Raw genomic sequence first — 13275 nt, forward strand, 5'->3', positions numbered from 1 at the left:
TAACCACAGAAATTTAATTCTGAATCTATAAAATGTTTGTGATCAGAGAAATTCATCAAAAATTTACTTTAGTAACAGGCCATATATTGCTTCCTGTCATTCCAATGCTTAAAAAAGGTCAGACCTTTCTAGAGGAACATTCTGTAGTTCACTGCATCTTGTGAGGAGATGTTAATTTTTCTCTCCTATTTTTCATTGACATGGTTTTATGCCATTTAAAAATTAATGAATGTTTATCTGAAAGAAGATAAACATTTTCCAGAATAGTCTAATTTAAAATCATTTGTCAAGTTTAATTGACTACTCATCTTTGTCTAAAGTCAAAATAGTCGGCCATGAATACGACTGGTATGGATGTGAAAGAAAGGGAACCTTACACACTGTTGGTAGAAATGTATATTATTGGTACAGCCATCATAGAAAGCAGTATGGGGAGTTTCCTCAAAAAATTGAAAATAGAACTACCATATGATTCAGTAATTCCACTACTATATATTATTCAAAGTAAATAAAATCAGTATGTTGAAGAGATATCTGCACTCCTAGGCTTAGTGCAGCTGGAGTGCGGAGGAGAGAAGGCTGTATTTCTAAGTTTCTTAAAGCAGGAGCAGGAATGAGCTTGAATTATGGTTAATCTTTTTTCATTGTTGGATGATATATAGGAATTGCATTGTGATTTTCATCAGTGTCATGAGTATCCCATGTAAATACAGACCATCACACAGTCTTTCTCTATTTATTAAAATGTGCTCTCCACCCATTTCTTTTCTCTATTATAATTTCTAAATAGCTTTATTGAGATAAAATTGACATACTAAAAAGCCACATTTATTTAAAGTGCACAACTTAGGCCGAGTGCTGTGGCTCACGCCTGCAATCCAAGCACTTCGGGAGGCCAAGATGGGTGGATCACTTTCAGTCAGGAGTTCAAGACCAGCCTGGCCAACATGATGAAACCTGTCTCTACTAAAATACAAAAATTAGCTGGTTGTGGTGGCTCACACCTGTGGTCCAAGCTATTGGGAGGCTGAGGCAGGAGGATCGCTTAAACGAGGCTGAGGTTGCAGCGAGCCGAGATCACACCACTGCACTCCAGCCTGGGTGACAGAGCGAGACTCTGTTTCAAAAAAAAAAAGTATACAAAGTAACAAGTTTATATATATGTTTTTACATATATATCCCCATAAAACCATAACCAGAATTAAGATAATCAGCATATCAATTACACCCCAATGTTTTCTCTTTTGCCTCTTCCTAATCTATCCCTTTCCTCACTATAGCTTTGACTTTCTGTCTCAAGTGATCCTCCTGCCCCAGCTTCTTGTTTTCATTTCCTAGAATGTTATATAAATAGATTCATAAAATATGTATGGTCTGGCTTCTTTCACTCAATGTAATTATTCTGAGATTCATCTATGGTGTTGTCTGTGTCAATAGTTCATTCATTTATTGCTGAGTAGTATTCCTCTGTTTGGATATACCACAATGTATTTATCTATTACTTGTGGGTGGACATTTGAAATTGTTCCCAGTTTTTAGCTATTACAAATACAGCTGCAACAAATATTCATGACCATTTCTCTGGACATGTTATTTCTTTTCTCTTGTGTAAATACCTAGAAGAATGGCTGGGTTATGTGGTAGGTTTAGTTTTAACTTTTTAAGAAACTGCCATAATCCAATTAAAAATTAGGCAAAGACCTTGAATAGACATTTCTTTTAAAATGAGACATACAAATGGCCAAAAAATATTTTAAAATGTTCAACATCACTAATCATTAGGAAAATGCAAATCAAAACTATAATGATATACCATCTCATCCCAATTAGAATGGTTATTATCAACAAATGCTGATATGGATGTGAAAGAAAGGGACACTTACACAGTGTTGGTAGCAATGTATATTGGTACAGCCATTATAGAAAGCAGTATTGCAAGTTTCCTCAAAAATTGAAAATAGAACTACCATATAATCCAGCAATTCCACAACTGTGTATTATTCAAAGTAAATAAAATCAGTTTGTTGAAGAGATATCTGCACTCCCAGTCTTAATGCAGCATTATTCACAACAGCCAAGATATAAAATTAACCTAAGTGGTTATAAACCAATAAATATATAATATATATATCATCACATTTCATATACGATATCACATTTTGTATATATGATATATGTTAGGGTCACAGCAAGGCAAGCCCATGGACCCCCTCTCCATTCTCCCCTGCTAAGCTGAGCTCACAACAAAAACAGCCTCAAGCCTTGCAAACAGGGCACCTGGGTTCCAGGATGTGGTTGCACTTGGCTCTCGAACCCAGGATGGTTACTCAATTAAGATGAATGTTAGCACCTAAGAACCAAATGCAGTTTTTCTTAGAATAGCACCTGGCTACCTGCAAACCCCCTATATAACACCCATAGTCTGTAAGCCAGACTGCTGCCTTCACTGCCTGTGGTGAGGCAGCCAGCCTGGCAGGTTGAAATAAACTTGCTAAACATGATCCTAGGTCTGTCTCTCCATCCTTTCGGTCAACCTTACAATATATATGAAATACATATCACGTATAGAAAATATATAGAAAATGTGATACACACACACACACACACACACACACACACACACACACCACCATGAAATATGATTATCCGTAAAAAAGAATGTAATCCTGTCATTTTGCAGCAGTGACATGGATGAACCTGGAGGACATTATATTAAGTGAAATCAGACAAACACAGAAAGACAAATACCACATGAGTTCACTTATTTGTAGAATCTAAAAAAGCCAACCTCATAGACGTACAGAGTGGAATAGTGGTTTGTAGAGTCTGGGGAAGGGAGAAGGAAGAAAGAGGAGAGATTGTTCAATGAGTACAAAATTATAGTTAGAATAAATTCTGGTGTTCTATTGGATAGTTGGAAGACAACAGTAACAATATCATAATGTATATTTCAAAATAACTAGAAGAGAGGATTCTGAATATTTTTACTACAAAGAAATGATAAATAACTGAGGTGACATTTTAAATACCATTATTTCATCATTGCATAATGCATATATGTATGAAAACATCAAAGCGTACCCCCATAAATGTGTACAAGTATCAATTGAAAGCAAAATTAAAAAAAGAAACTGCCAAGCTGTTTTCAAAGTAGTTGTAACTACGTTACATTCTCAACAGCAGCGTGTGTGAGTTCTAGTTGTTCCCTAGTCTTGTCAATAGTTTTTAAAATTTTAACCATACTAGTAAATGTATGTCTCCTAGGGCACATTTTGCAATATCTGGAGACATTTTTGTTTTTACAATTTGAGGAAGGGGAGAAATAATACTGTCATTTAATGGGCATAGACCAGGGATGCAGGTAAACATCCCACAATGCACAATACAGCCCCACCTCCCCACAGCCAAGGAAATATTGTGAGGCTCAAAATGTCAGCAGTGCTGAGGTTGAGAAACCTTAATGGAATGATATCTAATTGTGGTTTTAATTTGCTTTTTCCAATGGCTAATGATGAACATTTTTTCATGTACTCAACTTAAAATACTATTTATAATAGCAACGAAAAATATACTAGGTATAAATTTGAGAAAAAAATACGTACAAGTCAAAAACCACCAAACATCAGTAAAGAAATGAGAGAAACTAAAGAGAGAAACTAAAGAAATAAATGGGGAGATATACTGCATTCCTGGATTTGAAGATTCAGTATTGTTAGTAAGTCAATTCTCACAAAACTGATTGATAAATTCAATACAATTATAATGAAAATTCTAGCAGAATTTTTTTTTTTAGAAAGGGACACACTAATTTAAAAATGTATATGGAAGTACAATAGACCTAGAATAGCTAAACTGACTTTGATAAAAAAAGGTTGGAGGACATACAATACCTGGGTTTCAAGGTTTATTACAAAGCTACAGTAACTATGGTATTGGGGGTATCGGTACAAATACACATCTAGATCAATGGAAAAGAATAAAGTGTCCAGAAAGAGGCCACAACAGATATATGATCCATAGATTTTCAACAAAAGTGCAATGGTGAAATGACAAATCCCCTAAATGAGGAAAAGGATAATCTTTTCTATGAAAGGTGCTGGAACAATGGAATAGCCATCTACAAAAAAATAAAATAATAACAAAAACACTTACTTTGCTGCACATACGGAAATTAACACAACATCATGAACCTAACAAACCATCCAACTGCTCAAAGCAACAGTAAGAGGAAATCTTAATGATCCTGGATTTGGCAAAGATTTCTTAAATGTGGAACTAAAAGTTTGAACTGTGAAAGAAAAAAAATAAATTGGACATCACAAAAATGTAAAACTTTTGCTCTTCAAAAGACACTTACCAAAAGGCAAAGACTAGGGAAAAAAACATACTACTCATAAAACCCACATTCAACAAAGGACATTTACCTATAAACAAACAACACTCTCCTGCATCCCCAGCTGCACATGGGAAAAAGTTCTGAACAGATGCTTCACTGAAGGAGATATACAGATGGCAAATGGTAATTACTGAGATTTTTACTCTTGATGCTAGTTAATGAAACTAGACTGCTCTCCTAATATTGCTGAAAATAACATCAGCAAAATAAAAAGGAAATGGTTGTTTTTCCTGAAAGCTACCAAAAAGCAGATATTATATGGGAGTGTAGATTCGTGCAGCCATTACGAAAATAATATGGAGGTTCTAAAGAAATTCAAAAATAGGCCAGGTGTGTTGTTTCGAGCCTGTAATTCCAGCACTTTGGGAAGCCAAGATGGGAATTCTGCTTGAGGCCTGGATTTCATGACCAGCCTGGGCAACGTAATGGGACCCATCTCTATATTTTAAAAAAAGATATTAAAAGCAGAACTATCATGTGCCCCAGTAATCCTTCTTCTAGGCATATACCCAAAGGAAATGAAATCACCATGCCATAAATGTAGGACTATGCTACCATGTGTATTGCAGCACTATTCACAATAGCCAAGATATGAAAACAACCTAAGTGTCTGTCAACAGATAAATAATAAAGAAATTACAATATATATGTAAATGGAATATTATTCAGCCTTTATAAAAGGAGACATCCTCCCATTTGCCACAACATGGATGAATCTGGAGCACATTTTGCTAAGTGAAATAACCCAGACACAGAAAGACGAATACTGCACTATTTCACTTGTATGTAGAATCTAAAGAGAGAGAGGAGAGAGAGAGTCAAATACACAGAGACAGAGAATAAAACAGTAGTTAACATGGGATGGAGGAGGTGGAGATGGGGACATGCATGTTAGAAGTTATGCAGTAGCAGATATACAGGATAAACAACCCCAGAGACCTAATGTACATGAGAACTATAGTTAATAAAACTGTACTATATTTGGGATTCCTGTGAAATAAGTAGATTTTAGCTGCCCTTGCCACAAAAACAAGTAAAAATGGGTAACTATGTGAGATGATAGATACGTTAACTTACTTCACTATAGTAACCATTTTACTGTCTGTGTATCTCATGACATTGTGTTATACACCTTAAATATACACAATAAAATCTATTTTCTTTAAAATAAAAATACTATTTTTAAAAGGAATCTTGTAAGACACCTGAACTTCAGAACTTGCTACTCTGTCCTGTGAAAGCAGCTTTTCACACTCTAAAAAGTTTGTAATTTTGGTTGGTTTTCTTGTTAAATAACTTTTTGTTCATTTAAATGTATATTATTATACCTCTCCACCTTCTATAAGACATAAATATGTGTGAGTTTTTTTCAGGTAGGTATATTTTATTTTAATCTTAGTTTTGTAATATAAAAAGGGAATTACTGGTACTACCCCCTTTCTTCACATGCTTGAAGGTTAAAAAAATCTGTTTCCTTTTAATAAATGTCCTGTGTCTTAACAGTGAATTGTACTGTGTTAGATCTTATAAAAATGAGTGTGAAAGGGAATGTTCTGCAAAAATGCAAATTTCGGTCTTTGTAATTTTTATTATTAATTAATTTTCCCATTATAGAATAACATAATAACACTGCAGCACCCTAGAACATAGAGGAGAGGGGGAAATCATTCACAATCATTATAGCCTGATATTAATAGTATTAGCATTTTTGTATTTTCTGAGCCATTATTTTTCCTGTGGATGTTAAACCATGGCTCTAGCTATAATCATTATGTATATAAATATTTCTATGCATATTTTATAAGGGTCTAATCTTAGTGTGCAAATAATTTTCAACCTTTTCTACAGTACTTTCTTTTGTAAGCTATATGTGTGTGTGTGTGTGTGTGTATATATATATACACACATATATATATATAGTTGTATAGGCTCACTAATATCATTTAGTGGCTAAATAATTTTCCATCTTGTGATGTCATACACATATACACATACAAACACATACAATGCCATAATGATCACTCAAAACATTAATTTAGTGAATGAAATTTAATGACTCATAGTTAATGCAAATATCCCTTGACTGCTACTATTAGGTTGCCTTCCATTGTTTACCATGATAAATTATGCTGAAATCATTATCTTTATGTACCTAAAACTTTTTTCATATTTTGAATTAATTTCCTAGAAAAACTCTTAACAAATAGATTTACTCTATCATAGGTTATAAGCATTTCACAATCCTTGATAAATGATGCTTTTCCAGATTGTAATAATTTACATAAACATAAATGATGTCTAAGAGATTCCATCTTGACACAATTGGCACCATCGCTAATTTTTCCAGTGCTAATGGTGTGTACAAAAAAATGCCATCTCATTTTAATTTTAGTTTCTATTTTTCCCTCTGTGTAGAATTGGAAGCTACATGCTTTGTTCCTATTCCTTTAGTAGTTGCACAAAATATTCCAACATGCATACCTAATTTATCAAAGACTGAAGTTAATGGCACAGGCTAAGCAGTCCTCATCTGAAAATCAAAAATCCAGAACACTTCCTTCCTTTGAGTGTCATGTTGGTGCTCAAAATGTTTTGGATATTTAAGCATTTCAGGTTTTGGATTTTTGGATTAGGGACATTCAATCTGTATCTTTATTCTTCTCTTGGACATTACTAAGACCTCTGACCACTTGAAGTTCATTTCTCCTCTCGTCCAAACTTGTATGTTATTATAGTCATGTATTTTAATTCTACTTTACATTTTTTAAAACTATATAGCCTTATCATGGTTTTATGCAGCTAATATTTATTCAGATTTGCCAATGTACCTGCCACTTTCTTTTCTTTTTGTTCACTTGCAAATCAGACCTTCCATCCAAGATCACTTTGTTTTTACCTTTTTTTCTTTTCTCCTCAAATTACTTTTACCACAAGATCACTTTCTACTGAAAAATACCTTCAGAATTACATATAATGAGGATCTATGCACTTTTATTTTTCTAAAATTTATTTTGCCTTTATCCTTAAAAGACACTTTCACTAGGAGTAAAGTTCTAGCTTGGAAGAACAACTGTCTTCTGGCTTCCGTGATGGCTCTTAATAAGGGAGCTTGCAGTCTGTCATTCATTTGAATGTAATCTGTTCATTCTGTTTACTTGCTTTAAGTTGGTTGGTGTGCGTGGCATGCTGCAGTTTCACTATGGCTTGTCTGGTATAGATTCTTTCTTCTTTAATTTACCCTACTTGTGATTCACTGAAATTCCTGAATCTTAAGATAAATGTCTTTCATCAATTCTGGTAAACTCTCAGATATTATCTCATCAAATATTGATTATGTTTCAGTCTCTCTCTTTCTAGGAATTCTGATTAGATATATTTTAAATGTTTCACTCTATCCTTCAAGTCATTTCTCTTTCATATTTCTTGATTTTTTTTGTCAATTAGTGTTATGTTCTGAGTACTTTCTTCTGTCTTTATCTTTCAGTTCACTAATTCTCTCTTCGAAGGTATCTAATCTCCCATGTGTTGGGTGGTGTGGTGGTGTATATTCCAATTGATTCACTTGTTTGCTTGTTTAGAAAATTCTATTTGGCTCTCTTTCAAACATGCTGAATTGTTTTAAATCTTTTCTATGGTCTGTAAACTTTAAAGCTTGCCTTTCACTTCGTTAAGCATAATAAGTATAGTCGTTTTAAATGTGTGATACTATTAGTATCAAGTATTTGCAGACCTGTTTTTGTTGGTTCCTTATTTCTGTATGTAAGTTAAAAATTTCTTATAGTAAGCTGTGCATTTTACCTCAAAAAATTGGTTTGGGAAACACTTGAAAAAGGGAATCTTTTAGAGAGGATTCATGTTTGTTTCTGCCATGAGGTGTTTGCAGTTGGGGATCACATTAAACTATCTTCATAAATTGAGGGCTTTGGTGCCAACTAGTTGTTTGAACTTGTGCTGCAAATCCATGCAAACTTACAACTTCTCAAGGATTCTCGTTTTACTCAATCATGAGGTGAATCTGTTTGTACTTCCTGGCATGAAGGGTAGTAGAGCTGACTTCCTGAGAATCATCCTCACTCTCAGAATGTAACACTTTGGTGTCCCAGGCTGATGATCCATGGTCTGGCATTGGATTCCCACCTGGGCTCCAGTTTCTGTTCTCCATATTCAAGGTCCAAAAAACAAGGCTTAGGTCTCCAGGTTGGACAGATGCTCTTGGGGCAAAAGCAGCTTCCTGCCCTGCTTCCTCCAGGTACTCCTGTTCACTCAGATTTTTAGCTGATAATTCCTTATTATTTTGTCAGTTTTTTTGGTACATTTAAGAAGTTTTTTTTTTGTATTTTATTCATAATTTTTATTTTTAATCAGTAGTGGCCTGCTATAATATCAGAAATGAAAAAGTCCCATGTGACTCTCCTCCTTTCCTTTTCCCTCTTCCTCTGCCTCTCACTTTTTGAAACTCTGAAATCCCTCTCTCATTTACATGAGCGTCTGGTGAGGGACTAGAACATGAGATTCTTTTTTCATTCCCACTGCTAAACAATTATCTCAACACTAGACTCTGAAAATCAATTTTTGATTGTGACATTTAATTTTCACATAACATGTTCATAAAAGAGTCTGTCTCCTTTCCGTGTCTTTCTCATCCACTAATCCCATTCTCTGATCTTGGATAGTCTCATATCTCATATTTTTTTCTGATTATTCAGTCTTAACTCTTTTGTTGTTGTTGTTTTCTTTTTTTAAGACAGAGTTTCACTCTTGTTGCCCAGGCTGGAGTGCAATGGAGCGATCTTGGCTCATTGCAACCTCCGCCTCCCCGGTTCAAGTGATTCTCCTGCCTCAGCCTCCTAAGTAGCTGGGATTACAGGCATGTGCCACCATATCTGGCTAATTTTAGTAGAGATGGGGTTTCACCATGTTTTCCAGGCTGGTTTGGAACTCCTGACCTCAGGTGATCCACCCGCCTCGGCCTTCCTAAGTGCTGAGATTACAGGTGTGAGCCACTGCACCCAGCGATTGCTTCACTCTTAAATCTAAAAGTGCTAAATTCCTTTTTCTTATGCTTCTTTCTCAAGTTTTTAAAAACTATTAACTGCTATTCTCCCAAAGGAAACTTAGAACCATTTCTCAATATGGGGAATATAACGCTGTAGCTAGTAGTGAGTTTACTGCTATAGTTTACTGCTGTAGTTAGTTTACTTTATTTGTAACACTAGTTAAAATCATTTCCATTATCAAGTCAGATATTTTGTTGGTACTGTGAGCTGGATCACATTTTCACAGCTTATTTCTGGTATGTTAGATAGTTCTTCCTTTTCTAAATTTTCTTTTCTCTGGTCATATTTATGAATCCTCTTATTAATCATAGTTATTATGATTACATCGTATGCACAGTAAAGTTGTATATACATATAAATAAAATCACCATTTTTTCTCTTTTACTCTTTTCTCTTTACTAGTTTGCTCTCTATTTTATATATACGAAATACATAGATTAAAAATATATTAATATGTATATATAGAGAGCAAAGTATTAATATTATTGAATGTTGTTCTAGAAGTTCTGGCCAGTATAAGGCTGCAAAGAGAAAACAATGAAAAATTTATATACAAATTTTTGGATTTATGGAATAAATTTATGGTAAATCCATACGTTTAACTAAGAAATATCTTAGCTCTTCATATACTGAACATTTTGAATTCACTGTGGCATTTTATATAGTACTTCACACTCCAACTCCCAAAGGAAGTTTAAGAAGCCCTTCATGGTGGCTCATGCCTGAAATCCCAGCACTTTGGGAGGCCGAGGCAGGCGGATCACCTGAGGTCAGGAGATCGAGACCAGCCTGACCAAGGTGGAGAAACCCTGTCTCTACTAAGAATACAAAATTACCCGGGCATGGTGGTGCACACCTGTAATCCCAGCTACTTAGGAGGCTGAGGCAGGAGAATCACTTGAACCTGGGAGGTGGAAGTTGTAGTGAGCTGAGCTGAGATTGTGCCATTGCATTCCAGTGTGGGCAACAAGGACGAAACTTTGTCTCAAAAAAAAAAAAAAAAAAAAAAGCCCTGGTCCAACATTCCACATCTACTAGCATGGGACAAAAAAAAAAATCTAGATATTATAACCAATGATTTAGGAAAAAACTGTTTGAATTTTATACCTAAAAATTAAATAGGTGTTTTTGTTTGTTTGTTTGTTTTTAGGAACAGAAGAAAATTGATACAGTGAAACTAACAAATCTAAACATAATAAAGGATATTGAAAATGATGAAGATATGAAAGTTAAAAACTTACAGTCTATGCTAATAAGACCTACAGAAAAAGACTAACCAGGCAAACCACTAATTGAAAGTTTATATCTTTACTAAGTAATGGATTTGGGTGATAAACTTTGTGTGCATAACTTATCTTGCTCATATGCAAATGTATAGGCCCATTGGTATATCTCTGATTCTCCATCAATGTTTCTTGAAGTACAATCTGTGGATCACCTAAACAGAATCACCTGGGTGAACATTCTTGTTAAAATGAAGATCCTCAGACCCCCTCACAGGCCAAATGAATCAGAATGCGGGAGGGAGGGCTAGAAAACTGAAACCAAAAGAGGCCCCCTAAGGGCTTCTCATACAAACTAAAATTTAAGAAAAGAGAGAGAGAGACTGACAGAGAAAATAAGAGGTGGAGAGAGATACAGAGAAACTAAATCAGAGACAATGAAGAGGGGGGTTTTATGCTTGCACTGTGTCACAGAAGGTATTATATATCAAACTCTAAAAGCTGAATGTGATATTCCCATTAAAATATTATAATGAGGCCAGAGACTTTTCAGAGAAACGAACACAAACATCTTATTAAATCACCTAACAAGCTATGTGCTCCAAACTGTACAAAGCATTTCAAAGCGTATGAAAACCAAGGGAGGCAAAACCTAGCCCATCACATCTAATTATACCAATGAAATACTATCAACATCTGCTGGGCACATTTCTTGTCAAATTTCTTTGTAATTCCTACATTATTTTTAACTGCAATAAATCAGAAAATAGAGATGCATCTTCAGTAGTCATGAAATCAAGGAAGACTGAAGGGCATAGTTTTTCTCAGATATCCACCAGACTTTTGGGCACACTCTGGGCCACCCTATGGCTTTTACAGAAAATGTTGTGGGAATGTCAGTTTGACCTTCTCCCTGCAAGTCTCCCGGTATAAATACTAGAGGTCAGCTTGAGGATGCCAGGCTTATGTCAAATATTTCTCTTTTTTTTTAGCTGCCATCTCAGCAGGCCCAGCTGCTTCGACTTTTAACCTGCTTTTAAATGTATCTCTGCTCTTAAAATTCATGAACTATGCCCTTACTCATATTAAGTGATTTGTCCTTTAATTCCCTTGTGGTGGGAAAAAAAAAGCCTCAGTACATTAGCTTGAATTGTGACCACACTCAAAGGCACAAAAGCTGAGTATGAATTTTTTTAAAGGCTATCATTTGGCTGTTGAGTCCTGTACATTGTCTCGAAATGGCAGACTGCAATTCAACTTGTCTAAATTCCATGAACTGTACTGAGCACCCACTAGAACACCAGGCATTGGCTCTGTGGATATCAAGACAAATGAGACACAGTCCTGGCTGGATCAACAGACTATTCCCTTTTCCTTTTATCTGTCATTCCTAAGAAAACCAGGAAAAGTGTGAGTCAAGGACATCAGACAGCTCCAAGCTCAATATTCACATGTATGGGAGCTTCCACAATTAATGAGCATTGCTTTTCAAAGTATGAATGTTTGTAAGTTGATATCAAAGAAACTACATCTGCAAAAAGAATGTTTGAAGCTGTCCAGAGCCATTTTCCTGGTGAACAAGGAAATGATATCATTATTTTGTAGCTGTAGGATTCTCTTGTTTCTTCCTTCCTCTCCTTCCTTTTCTTCTCCCATGTTTCACCCAGTGTGGTTGTTCCCTACTCTGTGACCCAGCCATAAGTCTAAAGCCCAAGGGCCCCAAGCAATGGCTGTGCAGACATCAACTTTGAAAGAGTGCTCTGAACCAAGCATGGCGCTGAGAGGAGAAGATGTGGAGGAGAGCTATGTGTGGACCACATCAGGAAGGCAGGTTGGCTAACTATTTATCTGACAAGCTTTCATTTGTGTGGAGCCCACCTGCTGTTTGGTGCCAGTAATTAGGCAAAACTGACTGAATGTGATTCATGCGACTATCCTGGCAAACTGCAGCCACCTGAGGGCCATCTGAGCGCCCGTGAATGTGTGCATAACAGCCACCATTAAGATGCTCTAAAGGGCTGCACCTGGCAGGCAGCTCAACGGCCCAGTGTCAGGTACCAAGCTGAGGTGTCTCTTTCTGTCCAAGTCCTTCTCATGTCCACCTGCCTAGAGCCCCACTGAAAGCCTGAGCTCTGCTGAAAAGGTGAGGCCCTCCTATACTACATTACGCAATGCAAATGTCTCACCACTGAATCTTTCATCTTCTTGGGGAGAGGGTCAGCAGATGACTCTTCCAGATTTTGATGTAAAAATTTAGGAAACAGTCTGCACTGCATGAAGGACCTGAAAGTGGAAAAACACATAGATTTCACTTTATCAAAGGTGTTCTTGGGACAGTGTTTTCAGTAAATAACTTCACTTTAGATCTCATACCCACACATGACAAAAGCAAGTGCTCTCTTCATTTAAAAATTTTAATAGGCTGGGTGTGGTGGCTCACGCCTATAATCCCAGCACTTTGGGAAGGCAAGGCAGGTGAATCACAAGGTCAGGAGTTCGAGACCAGCCTGGCCAACATGGTGAAACCCCGTCTCTACTGAAAATACAAAAATTAGCTGGGCATGGTAGCATGAGCACATAATCCCAGCTACTCGGGAGG

The 13275-nt window shown here is 36.0% G+C and overlaps 1 protein-coding gene across 4 annotated transcripts in view; it reads right to left on the minus strand.

Moving 5' to 3' along the window:
• The window catches only part of PCNX2 (pecanex 2), a 308138-nt gene that overhangs the window by 181043 nt on the left and 113820 nt on the right, over positions 1 to 13275 (minus strand). For all 4 annotated transcript variants that reach the window (XM_064383610.1, XM_064383609.1, XM_064383611.1 and 1 more), the window contains exon 17: positions 12863 to 12959. In XM_064383610.1, the coding sequence (XP_064239680.1) occupies positions 12863 to 12959 (97 nt within the window). The remainder of the gene's footprint in view (positions 1 to 12862; positions 12960 to 13275) is intronic.

This window comes from Aotus nancymaae, unplaced genomic scaffold, assembly GCF_030222135.1.
Source record: "Aotus nancymaae isolate 86718 unplaced genomic scaffold, 86718_ANA_hifiasm-v0.15.2.pri h1tg000032l_0, whole genome shotgun sequence".
In the NCBI taxonomy this organism is placed as follows: domain Eukaryota; kingdom Metazoa; phylum Chordata; class Mammalia; order Primates; family Aotidae; genus Aotus; species Aotus nancymaae.